The sequence below is a fragment of the Glycine max genome, chromosome 10, assembly GCF_000004515.6.
Source record: "Glycine max cultivar Williams 82 chromosome 10, Glycine_max_v4.0, whole genome shotgun sequence".
NCBI classification, from domain to species: domain Eukaryota; kingdom Viridiplantae; phylum Streptophyta; class Magnoliopsida; order Fabales; family Fabaceae; genus Glycine; species Glycine max.
In genome coordinates, this window is record NC_038246.2 from 23,894,444 (window position 1) to 23,912,325 (window position 17,882).

General features: G+C 30.9%; 2 protein-coding genes across 3 annotated transcripts; both read right to left on the bottom strand.

Annotated features, from left to right (window-relative positions):
- Positions 1–680: 680 nt before the first annotated feature.
- LOC547729 (beta-glucosidase BoGH3B) lies at positions 681–5,106 on the bottom strand. Of its 2 annotated transcripts, none has more exon segments than NM_001317579.1 (10): positions 681–1,355; positions 2,095–2,299; positions 2,411–2,593; positions 2,687–2,791; positions 2,906–3,149; positions 3,595–3,740; positions 3,835–3,925; positions 4,159–4,363; positions 4,494–4,747; positions 5,037–5,106. In NM_001317579.1, coding segments are annotated over 9 exon segments (1,884 nt in total). In that variant the 5' UTR covers positions 4,714–4,747; positions 5,037–5,106; the 3' UTR covers positions 681–870.
- Positions 5,107–15,101: 9,995 nt separating this feature from the next.
- LOC102670544 (G-type lectin S-receptor-like serine/threonine-protein kinase At5g24080) lies at positions 15,102–17,579 on the bottom strand. The gene is made up of 5 exons (XM_026124231.1): positions 17,520–17,579; positions 16,831–17,070; positions 16,382–16,557; positions 15,730–16,183; positions 15,102–15,146 (listed from the first exon to the last, which is right to left on the bottom strand). Exons 1-5 carry the CDS (start codon positions 17,577–17,579, stop codon positions 15,102–15,104), a joined length of 975 nt encoding a protein of 324 aa, XP_025980016.1.
- Between the last annotated feature and the right edge of the window lie 303 nt (positions 17,580–17,882).

Here is a 17,882-nt window from a genome sequence, read left to right on the forward strand (position 1 = left end):
ATAGCAACTCCTATTTCTTTCTTTGGTGACAAGGAGGGGGCCTATGGCTCAAACAAACAGATACTTAGGTAAAGGGTGAGCTGTATGTAAAGGGATTTGAATCCTGCATCTCCCAACCAACCATCATGTACTTTCCATTTTGTGGACAAAAATGGTCCTGTCACCCGGAATTCTCAGAATGGCCATTTGTCCATTTTGAAAGGTAATTTTTATCTTAGCTATTCCAACAGTTTTGGAGGACTTATTTTTATTTTTACCTTCCAGAATAGTTTTGGAATATTTATTTCCGAATGATCATATTCTATTATGGGTTTAGTTTTATGATTATGAGTGAGATTCCCATTTTCTTTTAAACATGGAGCGTACGGTTTAGTTTTTTCTTGGAAACTCAAATGTTACAATCAAAATAGCACTTAAAATAGATAAGCTAGCGGTATTACGGTTCTGCATATATCACATACGCATGCTACAGCGTTATGATCAAGATATATGTGCTTTTCTTTATAAATTATATAGATTAGACAACAAGAATCTAATTATTTAATTGTTAAGGCAATCAAACGTTACTTTATAAGGAGAAACTTTTTCAACATATTTTTTTAATTTTACCCGAATTAGTATGGTTAAGAAATTCAATCAAATAATTTGTGGGCATAAGAGAAGCAAAAAGCAACAGGGTTAACAATAGTAATCAAAATGAAAAGTCTGCCCTAGTTAAGGATAATGAATTGATATTTTGAAGGGTTCTGATGCTAGTTATACATATACGAAAGCATAAATTAACAATTCACTCATCAATAGACAATTTCAAGGCTCCAAGTGGAAAAAAAAGGTAGTGTGCTCTTGGACATGTTACATGAGGTTTCACTTTCAATATTTAGTGATGTTTGTAGTTAACCCATATCCAAATGGAAATAGAGGATCATAATGTTTATCACCAACATTCATTGGGAGCTGGTCAACTGTCTTGAACCATGTTCTTGCCAGCTTGCCGGTGAACTCATAGTCGCCGTAGAGAACGTCGGCGACACCTTGACCTTCGGTGCCAGGAAGCCATGCAGCTACAAGTGCATCGATTTTGGGTAGATATGGCTTAATCACAACTGGGCGGCCAGTGACAAGAACAACTACGCATCGAATAGCCCCACACACATTGGTGATGGTACTTGGACCAGGATCAGCCATAGTCAGATTCAAACTGTCACCAAATGTTTCGGCATAAGTGTGTTCTCCCACAACAACAATGGCATAGTCAAATTTGTATGACTTGACAAAGTTCTTATCAGGATTTTCATTGAAGACAACTTCAGTGGCAGGATCAACGGTTTGTTTCACAGCATCAAGGATGGTTGTACCTGTTTGCAAAATGAAATTTCTATCACATGTTCTATAACTATCCCACATAAAGAAACTATGATTAAATATCCCAAGTGGCTACCTGGTATGAATGTTTTTCATGTCAGTCCATGTAGGATTAAGACTCCAAAGCAGAGATTTTAACAAGACTTAAATATTTTTTAATCCTTAATAAATATCAGATTTTTGTGTTTGCTTTCTAATAAAAACTTTTGTTTTGGGTTGAGTCCCTCATAAAACAATACTTATGTTTTTGGTCCATGATATTTTGTTTTAGTTTCTGATAAATTAACAAATTTTGTGTTTGTTCCCTAATAAATTAACGAATTTTATTTTAGTTCTGACTAATAACAAATGGAAAAAAATTTATCAGGGAGCGAAAAATTATTAAACAAATGAAAAAATCAGATATGTATTAGGGATTATAAACATATTTAAGCCTTTTAATAATAATTGCAAACTAAGATTTTTAATATGTAAATGACTTCATGAAATTACGAATTGATCAAAGACTTGGAAGTAACCGATGAAATTATAGGATTTTGAGTAGAGAGAATAAAGAAATGAAAGAATAATACTAGGCATGCAGAGGTTAAATAATTTGGAATTGATACTGATTTGATGTGATAGAAAATACAAATATATGTAATGTCACAACCACCCCAAGAGAGAATTAAACTACAGATTTTGGCTTTGCAGAGTATTTTTGCAGACACCAACAAAAACTTATTGACTTACCTGAAGTGAGATCATTGCCACCAAGCCCCTGCCAGGTAATTGTCCATCCTCCACATTGATAACCCAAATTGTTAGCATGACTTCCTGCTACCAGTATTTTTGTGGACTTTTTGGGAAGAGGAAGCAGTGGTTTCTTGTAAGATTTACCATTCTTTAGCAACACTAGGGATTTCCGTACAGCTTCCCTTGCTATTTCTCTATGTTCCTGTTTCATACATGAATGATATAATATTATCAAGAAACAAAGTCTTTCCATTCGAAAGAAATGCAGAAAATATCCACCATGTGTTCAAATGATATCCTCAAGAAAATGTACCTTGCTACCCAGTTGGTTTGCGAGGCTTGGATCAGCATATGGATTTTCAAATAGGCCCATGACAAATTTTACTCTTAAGATTCTTGCCACGGCATCATCAATCCTGCTGATTGGGATAATATTATTCTTTACTTGACGGGTTAGTTCATCAATGAACTCAGTGTAGTTGAAGGGAACCATAATCTGTTAAATAATGAAATAACAAAATTCTCAGGCTGAAAAAAAAACATTTTATATAACTTTCTTTTACTCCTTCAAAGTGATAATGAAACTTACCATATCAATTCCAGCACTGACACCAGCTTGAACAGAGTATGAATAGTTAGCATGAGGAGGAGAGGTAATCCGGTCAATACCCTGCCAATCAGATATGACAAAACCCTGAAAGATAGGGAAAAAAGCACATCACATGAAGCATCTCCGCTCATCTTTATTTTCTATTTCGTTTTGACTTGTTAATATTTAAATTATAGAGTTGATTAGACAATTTTTTACCTTGAAATGCAATTTGTTCTTGAGGTAACCAGTGATAAGTTTTTTGTTTGCATGCATTTTCATCCCATTCCAGCTAGAGTACGAGATCATCACTGTTGAAACACCCTTGATGATAGAGTCATAGTATGCCGGCATGTGAATGCTAAGCAGTCCATTGTAACTGATCAGAGTGTTGTTCTCATTGATTCCCTTGTTTGTGCCACCATCTCCTAAGTAGTGCTTGGCACAAGCTGCAACCTTGTTCCTGGGTTAAAGTAATTAAAAAGAAAAGATTTTTTTTTAGTTCAGGTCTCTACAATTTATATAATAAAATAGTCTGAGGAATGCTAAGATTGTGTCCCCAGACTGATGGGAACAGAAAAGCATGAGTTTTAACATACAATATCTAAATTCATAGACAAAATGATTGATAACAACTAATAAAACTTAGATATACTACCTTTATATGCATTGAGAGTATTTATGAAAATGTATAAATTGAATATAATGCTGTCACCGAAAGCATAAAAAATAAAGTTCTGAACGAAATGCATTTTGTAATAATAAAATAGGCTGTAAGGCCCTTGATAGAAGAACATCAATAATCCGAATCATCCAACACAAGTGCTTTATGAAGGACAATCAATTTATATATTCATAGTATCCTCAATAAAAATTTATTAGTATTTAGTTACTGACAAAAATCTTACTTTCCAGCAACAAAGGGAACTCCCTTAATGGAATTGCCAGGGATATCTCCTTGCAAACCAGGTATAATTTCAGTCATAGTTTTAACAATCTTAGGGTCCTCGCTGTAGCTTTCATAGCAACGTCCCCATCTTGGATCTCTGCAGACCTGTGGATGAATCAATTAACAACATGTTAGCATACATGGTCAATGTTATATGTGACTTGAACAACAACCCAATATTTAAATATTGCTTACTTACCGCAATGCATGGAGCAAAGACATACGGAATTCCAGTAGCTCTAACTTCAAGGGCAGTTGCTTCTCCAATCTTCTTTATGAGCACAGGATCCCTATTAAACAGTAGATTTCATTACAACTAAAGATCAAAATAGCATTCATTTTAGAGATCACAATAGCACAAACTCTAAGGAAATGCTTTTCATTGTTGATCTGGGGTTTAGCAAAAATGCTTACATGTTCAAATCTAGCTTCCAACAGTTGGAAAAACCAAATCATTCCAATCAAAGTTATCAAATGAGATTTCATGACTACTCTTTCAATTCTAGCATATACATAAACTTGCCTGGTAACTCCTAGCCCAACATTGTGAGGAAAAACGGTAGCATTGTAGACATTGTTGTGTCCATGAACTGCATCTATCCCATAAATCATTGGAATCCCAAGGCGAGTAGACAATGCTGCCTTTTGCATCTGATTCACCATTTGCTGCCAGCTCGCAGCAGATGCCTTTGTTGCCGGAACACTCCCTCCCCCACTGAGCACACTCCCTGCCCATCAATGATAAGATGCACATCCACAATGTCACCTCATTACATTTACAATAAAATTAACAAAATAAATGAAAATTTATTAAGTAGTACTAACTAAGCACTTGATTTAGTCATTTTCAGTGCATACCAATGAAGTACTTGTTCATCACATCAGGAGTAGCAACACTCCTTTCAATCTGTGTCATCTGGCCTATCTTTTCTTCGAGAGACATTCGCTTCAACAAGTCACTGATTCTGACATTCAGTGGCGCCTTAGGGTCTTTATACTTCAAATATTCTGCCTCTGAAGATGAAACCAGACAGAACAGTAGCAGAACACCCATAAAGGGTATTGAATATCTCCCCATTTTGATGCTTCAGCACTAAAAACCTATATGCAATCTGCATAATGAAATAATGGATCAGAAAACTGAAAAATAACCAAACCCCATTTCAACTCCAGAATGCAGAATGAAACAGTAGCAGAATGATTTTAAAGAAAGAAACAGACACACATACACATAAGAACTTAAATCTTCTCAAATTAACAATACCATGTGAGCCACTTTACCATAACATGAATCAAGCAAGAGCAAAACAAACATGCCCTTTTGAAAATCAATGACAATGCAGTGTACAGCTGCCAAAGAAGCTTAATAAGCTCAAGAAAGAAAGAAAGAAAGTTGTTTACCTCAGAGAAAGGGCACAATGAAGAACAAGTTAAGGCACCAGACACTTAAAAATCTAAAATTGAGTGGACTGAGTACGCAACGTGGGAGCTGCTAAATATAAGTGAGAGAGAGAATAAAGAGGAACAATTTATCAAAACAGGGACAGAGAGAGAGAAAAAAGCAGCCACTGGTCCCACCCACCATTGTTTTTTTTTTTTTTTTTAGATGGCATCTTGTTGGGCGCAACTATTTTTTTTTAATTAGCATATTTAGTCGCTGAATTTTATATTTGCTCGACAATTTAGTGTTTATATTTTTTCAATGATGAATTTAATCCACAAATTAGAGGTGTTTATAGGTAGGGGTTATTTCCTAATCCCGATTGGCCCAAATCAACTCAAATAATTTGAGTTGAGTATTATGCGTATTTAGGTCGAATAGAAACTAATCCATTCAAATCAATTGACTTTTAGGTTAGGTCGTGAATTTTGTTTTATAGACTCGTTGACTCATTAAGCCAACTCATGAACGCATTGTTTAATATTAAGTTATTATTTATATAAAATACAATATATATATATATATATATATATATATAAATTAAAAAATCGAGTTATTTAGTATTTTTGTGCAATGTAAAGTTTTAAAAAATGATGTTAAGTTAAAAGATATTTATGTCTTAAAACGAATCAAGATTTTTAATTATTTTGATTTGATGTACAAGTGTTAAAAGTTGTGTCTAATGTGTTATAAGATTATGTTGCGAGTCTATGTATGAAGAATCAAACGATAGCAAGCTTAAGTCATCATTTGATACAACACATTTAAGAATTGACATTTTTGTCTTCATTTAATATTTTGTGCTTGAGATTCACATTGCAAAGACATTCTCCTAGGATCTATGGAAATTCTATAAAGAATAAATGAAGATCAAGATGTGAAAGTATCAAGCTCCATCAAAAGGCACACTATGTAGTTTAAACCTATCCTGACTTTGGAGGAAGTGGCTTTCTACTGAAATGTTCAACACGAAAGCCAACCATACTAGTCTCTTTGCATAAAGAAAGGACATGCATTTAATGCAAACATTAAATGTTCAATCGACCATTATTACTTGATGAAGAATAAATGAAGAATTATGTGTTGTGAGATAATGGACACTTGATGAAAGCTATAAATACCAAAAGCTTTGAAGAACAACATGACAAACCTTGGGTGAAAATATACTCTTTATTCTTTCTAGAAAAAGCTTTTGGTATATTCTTGTAAAATTTAAAAGCTCTCATAACACTTTGAATATATTAAGAGAAAAGATCAAGTGTTGATTGTAAATTCATCTTTAAGACAATCACAAAATTAGTTCGTGTGCAAACTCAAACAATATTAGACACAAGTTTTTTTATTTGTATAGAGTCAACAATGACTTGATAAGACAAAGAATATTAGGTGTTACAAGCATGAGGTAGAACTTGATTTGATTTGTAAAACCAGAAGTGATTGTGACATGATATTTTTAACTTGTGAGAAGTTAGTGGAACTTGGTGGTTTGTCAAAAACTTGACATAATCTCAGTTGTACAGACAAATCAATATAATTCTCCGCGTTTGATTTTTACTTGATCTCTTTCTACTTTAACTGGTCTAGGGCTTTAATTTATTTTTAGTTGTTTGAAAATATGTTTTGCTTTTTTGAAATTGTTTTTCATCATCTGACTGATTGTGATTTCAAAAATCCGTTATCTATTTTGGGAAAATGTTTTCTACCAGAAATTTTTTTGCTAATTACTAAAAAGCTTTAAAAATTTATAAAATCACAATTTAACATCCCTTCTTGTGATATTTGCTTTTACAAATTAGGATAAGATGATTTAACAAAATATTGAAAGTTTAAAATGAATGTTGCAACTTGCAACTAAAATTAATGAAATTGAGGGAATGGCATACACATTTTGAGTAATATTATGGCATAGATTTGGGTAGGGATGCACTCTCCCATGTTTTACCATACTAGTTCTTTGTTGAAATCAATTGTATTTTAATAAAAATTTAACCCGTACGAATAATATCAAATTTTAAAAAAAAACAAATAAATTTAAATGTTGTGACCTATTGACTCATCCCAAACAAACTCATTTGTGATAGATTGGTTTGAGTTAGTAGTACAAAAAATTCTAAAAAAAATGACCTAACCCAACCAACACAAAAATATGTGAGATTTGGTCAAATTTGACTTCACTCATGAACACCCCATACTATAAATATACAAATATTATGATAAATTATTCTAATTATTAATCATATTGATAATTTGATCCTTAAAGTATGATACTCAGTATTAGAGTAATCCTAAAATTGTATTTCTTATTGACAATTTAGTCAATAACATACATAAATTATAATAAATAATTATACTATTTTTTTTACAATATTTATATATTTATGCACTAAATCAATCATTTAAAAATATAGAACTAAATTGTCACCAAATATATAGTTGATCGACTAAATAGGCTATTTATTTTTTTTTTATTTGTTATATTTACTTTCTTATATTTTTTTAAACGCTGCTTATTAATATTTATTTATTTTTATTTAATTCATTTGCTTACTTTACTAATGCGTGTTGGTTCAAGCAAGAGGGATTGCATGTGCTAGGGCTAAAATTTCTGAAATTTGTCTGTTTGTTAATTTAATTAAAAGCTTTATTTTATATTATTTACCCAAGGGAAAAAATAATTTCTACGTGCATCTTTGTTTCTTTTTCCCTCTCTCCTTCTGAAAATTATAAGGATTATTTTTCTTATCTAACGCATTATAATATGTTAATAAGGTAAATAACTTTTATCTTTTCAAGGAAGCTTTTGTTTTCATTTGTTTAACAAAAAAAGTGTAGTGCACAATATGTGATGGTTGGATTGATAACTCAGACGTTATTTTTCAAGTTTCCTTGTCAAATTCGTTTGCCAATTTTGACCAAAATAACTTAAAGTATTATTTTTATTTAACATTAAATTTGAATGTAATGTGATATCAATATCAATACGTCCCAGCGTCCAAGAAAAAGAATAATCAATACGTCCCCATCTCTGTACAAAAAAAAAAAAAAAAAAACATGGCATATCTTCTTCTATCATTTTCATTCCATTAAATGCTCTCTTCACTGTAGCATTAGATACTATACTGTACAGATTAATCTTTCTATCAACATATTAGTATGCCTACGTTTTTTTTTTTTTCCATCCCATCAGGACAATGATACATTTTTTTTAATTATTCTCCTTTAAGACTTCCGTTAAAAGCAACTTTATCAAATTACACTGCATATTAATATTCCCAAACAACTTTCTTCTTTTTAAGTCATCTAATAACTTTAATAAAAGAGATAATTACGATGATGAGGTTATGACAAAAAACAAACTTTCAGTTCACTTCACCTTCTTTTTGGATTTTAATTTATATGCAATCGAAAGTAAAGACAAAAACGTTGAAAGTTTGAACTCCTCTACCACCGGCGCCATATATTCAAAGCTTGTTTTTTGGCCGAAGTCGAAAATCTAACAATCATAATTATTAAGGAACTACTGTATAATACAGATCAATTTTAAGAAATTTGGCCAAGCACATTCTTAACATATCTGAAACTTTATTTATTTAATTTTTTTAACATAATATTAATATCAACTAATTTCATTGAAAGTTATAACTAATTTTCTTTAGAGATTTTGAACCGACTTAATGCCTTTTGCATTGAAAAAACGCACCACAAATCTTCCAAAAGATTTTTTTTTTAGAAATTTCAAAGAATTTACTTGTACATATATATTAATTTCATTGAAAGTTATAATTAATTTTCTTTAGAAACTTTGAACCGGCAGATTATGAATATTTTTTTTAATATGGTTTATTTTATATTTAATACTCCAAGAATCAATTAAAATTCTGAATCAATTAAGTAATAAAAGCCCCATATCTAAAACTCTTGTTGCTTGAACCGACTCGCATCATCAATCAATTAAACAAATAAATTGAGGGCGTTGCGTTTGTCAACGTACACCTGTTAGATTTTTAGAAAAAGTAGTCAACAATTTATAGCTCCAATTATTTCCGGATATCCGGGGGATCGAAGACTCTAATTAAGAGGATTGCCTATCTATAAAAATAAAAATTAATAAGATTTAAATATGATTTTAGTACTTTTGAGAATTTTTTTTTTGAGTTTCTCAAATATAAATTTGCATTATTTAGTTTTCAAATTCGTAAAATACATTTTTTTAGCTCTTATCTCATGAGATAAAAAATTAGCACAAATTATTCATTCAAACCCTAAAAAACAAGTTAGATGTGACTAAAAAATATTTCATAAAGAAGTGAAAAATAAGTTAGAAGGGACTTAAAAAAATATTTCATAAATTTGAGGGGAAAAAATAAAAATTTTAATTTGGGACTAAAAAATTAAGCTTTAAATTTGAGAAATTAAAAACATAATTAAGTCAATTAATAATTATTGTCATAAATGAAGTGAAAAATTAGATCCAATGATTCAAGTATACAAAATTAGAAAGATAACAAAATTCATTTTAATATATTTATATGTAGTTTTTAAAAGTAAAGAGATGCAACATTTGCACTCCCTGATTTAAGTATTGATCTACCATTGTTTGTAGGGATTTGTTGTTTGATAACATATTGAGCTATGAAAAATATTCAATAAGAAACATAACCAAATTTATCATTTGATTTACGTCAAACAATACATGGAGTAAGTTAAAAGTAAGATGTGTAGACAAATCAACTCATCATTCAACTATAGGATTCCCATGTTTAGAAGATCAAAGCTCAATACTTAAATCAGGCAGTGCAAATGTTGCATCTCTTTACTTTTAAAAACTACATATAAATATATTAAAATAAATTTTGTTATCTTTCTAATTTTGTGTACTTGAATCATTGAATCTAATTTTGTCATCTTATAAACATTCCGTTGAAATATGACTTTCAAATTATGTTTTAAATGAGAGGATGTTATCAAAGGTAATGGTACGTCATACACACAGAAAAAAAAATGTATCACATATTTATCAAAAGAGTACATTGATAAGTTATAACTATGATTATTTTAAAATATACTAATCAAGATATAACCAAATGATTATATTTTGACACCCAAAAATTTAAAACACTCATTTATGAATTTTTTTATTCTTTTTATCTTACTTCCTATCATATTATATCATCAATCAAATTAATCAATTATTTTTTCTCTTCTTTTCTCTTAATTAAGAGATACAAAATTCAAGAATATTTAACAAATATTTTTTAATATAACTTGTTAACATACTTCTTTAAAAAAAAAGTATACATCAACAAATCTCATAAATAAATAAATATTAATAAGCAACGTGAAAACAAATAAAGATAATACTACTAATAAAAAAAATTGTTCTGTTCTACAAGGTGCCATCATGGATAAAATATATCCGTTAATATATTTGCAGAGATCGCTTTCTGTTTGTTCCATGTTTCTTTCGGATCAGAATCTAATCGTTAAAGGTAACACGTAGGGCTGCTTTTCTGGAAAGAAAAAGGGTTTGTATATACCCGATTAACAATTGTATTCGTATTTTAATTTAATTTAAATAGTTACAAGCATGTGGCCAACGTGCCTTCAACCTTTTGGTTTGGAAATAGTCAAATTGTGGCGGCCGTTGGGCCTCGGGTTGGATGCATTCAATTTGAATTGACCAGACAGAATTATTGATTTAAAAAATAATTCCAAGAAAAGCTATTTGGTTTCAACAATACATCCACACGCGGTTAAGATACTGTTGGATTCACATATAAAAAATATTTATTTATTTCGTGTTTAAATGTCTCTTTTTACTAGCATATGTTACTAACAAAATTAATCTTTCACCCAATTAATTATAAAACACTAATTATTATCTCTAATTCAAGAAAAAAAATGCATTATTATGAAATTACATGTTAAGTTTTTATTTTTTTTAAGTTAATGTTGTTATTTTACCTGTAATATTTCTAGATTTTGATTTTGGTATCTGATTTTTAATACAATGATTGATTTTAGTTCCTAGTAGTATATTTGTTCGTAGTAGCCAAACTTTAGTTATTGTATAAGGGGAAAAATGTTAGTTTTAAAGATTAAATTTTGATTATTTTTAACAAATACAATCACGAAAAACTGTTGATTTAAAACTCGAAGATTAAAAACAAAATTTAAATTTGTTTTAAAACTAATTTTTCATCAATGGAAACTAAAATTATAAAGAAGTATTTCTCTTTTCTTTTATCTCTGTTTGATGCCGTGAAAATGGAGTGGAAAGGAAATTTTTTTTTCCAAATATTAGTATGAATCTCAACTTTAACTATATTATCTTTTTTAGACAATATCCCGTATAATAACTAGTTTAAATATTTTTTAATTTTACTCTACCAAACATATCATTAGATTGATAGACTAACTAATAAAAGATAGGTTAATTAAATTTTTAATTCTTAAACTTTTTTAAAATTCAATTTTTAGTTTATAAATTTTTGTTTTACTGATTAAAAATTTTCAACTTTTTTCTATTAAAGTTTTTATTCTCAAAAATTTTGTTTGACTGGTTAAAGTCTTTAAATTTTTATAAATTTTAATTTTTAGTTTTTAAATAAAAATTTGAACCCATTATTTTTATTCATTTAATAAGATTTCAAAGATTAAAAATTGAATTTTTTTAAAATTTAGGAACAAAAACTAATGAAAAAAGTTAAAGAATATTAGCCAATTAAACAAATTTTAGAAATTAAAAATTTTAATGAAAAATTAAAAGACCTCGACAAATAAAAAAAATTTAAAACTATAAATTGAATTTCAAAAAAGTTTTATGAAATAAAAATTTAGTTAATTCATATAGTATCTAAACCACATGTTTTTTTTTTTTTTTTTGTAGAAGAACCACATGTTTCTTACTAAGTACTAACCGCGTAAAGATCACAGCCAGTATGGGGGTACCAAGCTTCTAGCTTTGTCGGGTGTGCCATGTGCAACCTCGTAAATCTGATAAAAGTACAGTGTCTTAAATATTGTTCATTTAAGTGAACAGATTAGAGTTGTTTGGCATATTTTTCTTTCTCCATATTCCAATACTAAATCTTATTTAAAGTATAGGAATTTTACTTAGATCAAACTAATATATAGGAATTTTACTTAAATCAAACTAATATAGGAATTTTACAAATGGTTTAAAATTGTTACGTTGAATTTATAATTTTACTATAAAATGAAATGTTTTTATGGGATTAAAATTTCTTATAATATGTTTTAAATTACAGGAATCTCAATCGTCCACTTATTGTTTAATGTGAGCATTGACTAGATAGAGTGACAATTCATTTATAGGACGGTTGAGAATGGCACAATATAATCATATAAATTAACAATTTTAATATTATATATTGCAAAATTTTAACCTTGCGCCCTAAGAGAATAGTACGACGGACTCTAGGTCCAAAATTAAGTAGTCCAAAGATTATATTAGATGACATTAGTATATTAGGATATTATGATATTTATCATTTTAATGTTTATTTACTTTAATTTTTCTTAAACTAGGATGAATATATATGTAGAGTTGTAGTAGTTCATTAGATTTATTATTTAATGTATTGTTTGGAAGTCTTATTTTACGTATATTTTAGGAATATAAGTAGCAAATGATTTTTCTTCCTAAATAGAGTACTAGTTAAATAATAAAAATGATGTTTTTATTAGAAAATGTAATGATACACTCTTACGTAATTTTCAATACAAGTTTAACATTATTTTTTTATTTATTAATTTCTTAACCAATATTCTTAAAATATCAGTTAGCAAAAGATCCATCTTATTTCTCCCCTAGCAAAAGATCCATCTTATTTCTTCCTAGTAAATATAAATGCATTAATGATTAATTTAAGATACTCCAATATTAAGCTACCATAAAATAAATTTACGTAATTAAGTCTTTCAACACAACCGTACCTATGTATGTAATATTTAATTACGGGAACTGATAGAGAGACAATTATGGAAAGTGCAGCTCTTTCTAGCTGTTGTACTTAATTAACCATGAAAGAAAATATAAATAACTGCCCTATAACATCGGATAAATTTTACTTGAAGAGTAATACGATCGACAAGCAAGAGATATATAAGCTTGGAAGGGAGAAGGGAAAGGAAGAGATCTGTCGGTTTGAATTTTTTCTTTCATTAATATTTCTAATAAAACTAATAAACTAACAAGAAAAAAAATCAAACCTGTAACCAAAGAGGCTGTGTGAACAGATTGAAATACGGTAGGGTGTGAACATACTAATCATGTTCCAACAGTTTGATAAAAAATTAGAAACATGATGACATGTTAAGTTCAAACACTCTCACGACTTATCAACAAATTGCTCAAAAGAAGAACCACTTTACAAAAGAAAAGAACAATAGTAGTAATCTTAACACTTTCACCAACTTTCTTACTTTAATTAGACGGAGAGAAAAGTTTAGTACCCAGTTGGGAGTCCAACATTTTATTGGAGTACAAGTGAGACACATTAAGTAGTAGAAGTAAAAAAATTAAGTAATATATAAATATAAAAAAAGACACGTAAACCAAAGTAAAAGTAGTTTAATAGGAACAAAAAGGCATCCATCCTTTTATCTAGTTCAGTTATGAATGCCTTGTGCTTATTTATTTTCTTATATATATTATGGATTTTTAATTAACACTGACAATTCTCTATTTTTAAGGGCTTTCAATATATTACAATGCTACACTATTAAAAAAAAGATTTTCTACATCGCTTAATTAACATAGGTTATTGTCAAAATCGATGTTAACAAAAGCGCGGTGGTATTTTTGTAAATAAATGGAGTTACTTAACATCGGTTTTAAAAAAATCGATGTTAACTACTTCATGTTAACATCGGTTATTTATTTAAATAACCGATGTTAAGATAAATGTGTTAACATCGGTTTTGTCAAAACCGATGTTAACTTCATAGAGTTAACATCGGTTCTTTCAAAACCGATGTTAAGGAGTTGATCTTAATATCGGTTTTAAAAAAAATCGATGTTACCTAGTTGATGTTAACATCGGTTTTCTAAAAATCGATGTTAACTATATTAAGTTAACATCGGGTATCCTTAAAAAACCGATGTTGTTATGTTTATAAGTTAAAACGTTGAAGAAATTTCATAACCTGCGCGCTCGAAAACCCTGCACTTGTTCTTCTCTTTCTCCTCTCGCCTGAAATCTGTTGGAAACCACTTGCTCGACACCCACATTGTCCCACATTGTTTTCAATACTGCCGGAAACCGCTCGCTCGAATCCACAAAACCCCCTATCGAAGAAAACCCTACACTGCTCTTGGAACTGTGGCTCCAAGAAAACCCTACATACACTCCTCCGCTAGGTACTAGGGTGCTGAAACAGTTGGTGTTAGTCACTTTTCCGCGAGGTACTAGGGTGCTGAAACACTCGTGGGTGCTCAAAGCTCAAAGCTTTCTCCGCGAGGTACTAGGGTACTAGCTAGCTGCCTATAATTTGGCTTTCTGTTGCAAATAGCTGTGTATGTATTGGCAAGGTTCAGTTCCCATTTCAACTTACCTAACTTGAAACTTTTTGTTTATATTGGCCTTATTTTGTGCTACAATTATAGGATACAACTACTGATAAATTAATTTGGGTCAAGGAAAACTTCAAGTGTGCGCGGATTCTAATAGTTCCCACTGCCCCTCACTGTTTCGGTTCGAGGTAAGTTTGGTCATTTTGTGATTTTTAGTTTAGTATAGCATACATGTTAAATGTTGTCTCTGCTTTGTCAGTGTTTGGGTATGATATATAAGTGTCTTTGTTGTCTCTCTTAAGTTCCCTTTTATGAAATTGATGTTGTCAATACACCTTACTTGTATTGGGTAAGCTATGATAGTGAAATTTATATATAACAGAGTTAAAAAATTATATTTTGAAACTATGGAAACTATGGATATCCTAATTGGACTCCTTGTGGTTGCTATTGAATGATTTGCAATCTCCGGCAATATGAATATTTGTCATCTCCTATCTGCCACCTTAATTATTGACCCATTTGTCATCTCCTGCAATAACCAAACATTGTACTATCAGTATTTGTCAATCAGTTTCTCGAGTTGACAATATATCAAACGTGCTTAGGAAGAGTGAAGTAACATTGTCTTCTTAAAGGATTCTTTTCTTATGGTAACTGCTTCTCTCTATTGAGTAGAATGTATGAACTTCTTAAAGGCCAAAGTTTTGGAGACGTTATTTACTAGATTAAATTACACTCACACTCCTTGAGGTTTAGTCAAAATTCTGTGAATACCCCTCATTTTTCTACTCTTACACTATCCGTCTTAATTGTTTGAAAAAAAACATTACACTTAACCCCCCCTAATTGTATTAAAAACATTATGTTGCATACCCTTGTAAGAGATGTGGTTGTAAATATTAAAAAACATGAGTTGCTTGATGGGTGCAATATCAAGAAATCATAAGGAGTGTTGGAATAATTTACTTTTCTACTATAAAAAGAAGATACTAGGGGGAAAATCTAGATTGAATTAATTTATTAGGATGTTAAATGCTACAACTAAAATATGATGTTTAAGTTTTCATCAATAAAAAGATAAATAATAAAAAAAAACCAGTATCTTAATGTACCTTGTAAGCTGAACCAGGATAGAAAAAGTCCTCAGCACCAAAGGACATGTCAAGATTTCTCCTGCCACCAATGATCTCTAAAAGAAGCATTCCATAGTTGTAAACGTCAGCTTTTACAATTATAGGGTGATTACTAACCCATTGTGGTGCCAAATAACCTTTAGCGCCTCTAACCATTGTCACCACATGAGAGTGCTCCCTTCTTATCAATTTGGCCAGCCCAAAATTAGATACTTTGGGACAAAAGTTTTCGTCTACCAATATATTTTGCAGTTTGATGTCACAATGTATTATCCGATCCCTACACTGCTCATGAAAGTATGCAATCCCTTGTGCAATAGCTATGGCTATATTTGAACGAGTTGTCCAATCTAACAATCTATCTCGACCTTGATATGAAGGGAAGATCCATTTATCCAAGGATCCATTTTTCATGAACTCATAAACGAGAAGCCTGCAAAACAATATTTGTCAAAGCCAATTAAAACCATTAAAAATTATGTATGTCTTATTAATCCTTAAACAGTCTTATGGGGAGCTAAAAGTAAATTGAAGCCTTCTTGATGACTAAATGATAGTTCCTAGTCAGCAAAACAATGAGAACTTTCCATCTCCCTTTTAAAAGTTCTTTTTTTGTGAACACTGCAAATACAGTAATAAACTCAACAAAACAATGAGAACTACCATGATGAGAACAGTAGGAATAATCACAGGCTTCTCCTTTGCACTTTCCATTCCATCAGAGGAGCTATTAGACCCTCCTGCTTGGCCTTCTGAAGTCCATGACCCATTTGCTCTGACCTTTACAAACAAAGTTGAGCTAGTATCCTGAAAACCACCAAAACTAAAGCTCCTCAACACCCAACAAAATGACCTCTCCTCATTTAGCCCAAAAACAAAAGCCACACAATCACAATCTGACAAGCAAGCATCCCCACATTTTAACACATTAGAAATATCACTATATTAGCTATTATTGAAAATTCAGAAAAATAGTAGTTGGTTTGCTGCACCGCTGAAATCCTAAACTATGGTGTCAGGTTTTCATGCTTGCCATTGCAATTTCCGACAAGAGATGAATTATCATAGCACTGGCCATACCTTGTACTTCCCTAGAAAACTATGCTGTTGCCCAGTTATCATCATGTCCACATCTCGGTCCAGCGTGATTTTCACTGGTCGATTTAAAAGATAAGATGGAACTGAAGCAGCAACAGCAATAAAGGCTGATCTTGTCTCCTTCCCCCCAAATCCACCACCAACTCGTTTTGTTTTGCAAACTACCTTTGACATGGGAAGGCCAAGAACATAAGAAACATATTTCTGGTGCTTCTGAGGAGCCTGCAACAACACAATGTTATTTTCACAATATAGTTATTTCCTTCAAGCCATAAATTTAGGCCAATACAAGCCAAACACTAACACTCACACACATGGGTTGTTTGTTTCATTTTTTTAAGATTCTAGTTTGGGGAGTGGTTGTTATAGCCACTACTTTTTCATCTTGTTCAATACTTCTTTCAAGCTAAGCATGCCTTATGTTTAGCTTGTTCTCTAATAGTATTAAATTTAGCTTCTTCTTAAAAAAAAAACTAACACTCACACACACACATAACTTCTGTTAGGATCCAATTACAAAGTATGGGACTTGAGTCCCACATTGGAAGTATAGGAATCTAATGTGGGGTTTATAAGGCCATACATAGGCTCTCCAACCACAACAACTAGCTTTTGTGGTCTGATTCTCCCAAGGTTCTCCTAAGGTTTATAAGGAATTATTTGTAGGATACCTTGAACCAAGATGAAGCCTCAACTAAGCCTTCCTTCCGTGATAATGCGTTATAGGACATGTGGGGCTTTTTATTTGTAGGATACCTACCTACCAATAATAATCTGTATGGGGTTGGTGGCTTGTCATGAAAATTTTGTGTCTTGCAAATACTTGTATCATACAATTAGTAATCTAAGATCCTTCTAATCTTTTGTTTCCCAGGAACTCTATAGCTAGAAGATACATTTGATTGGGTTTTAGTGGTCAGCTGATCGAGGTACGAGGTTTATTTGCTACTCATCAGTCGCTTTGCTGGACTTGCTAGACGTAATCTTGCATATACTGAGGTGAGGTACGACTTGATCGAGGTACAAGGTGACGA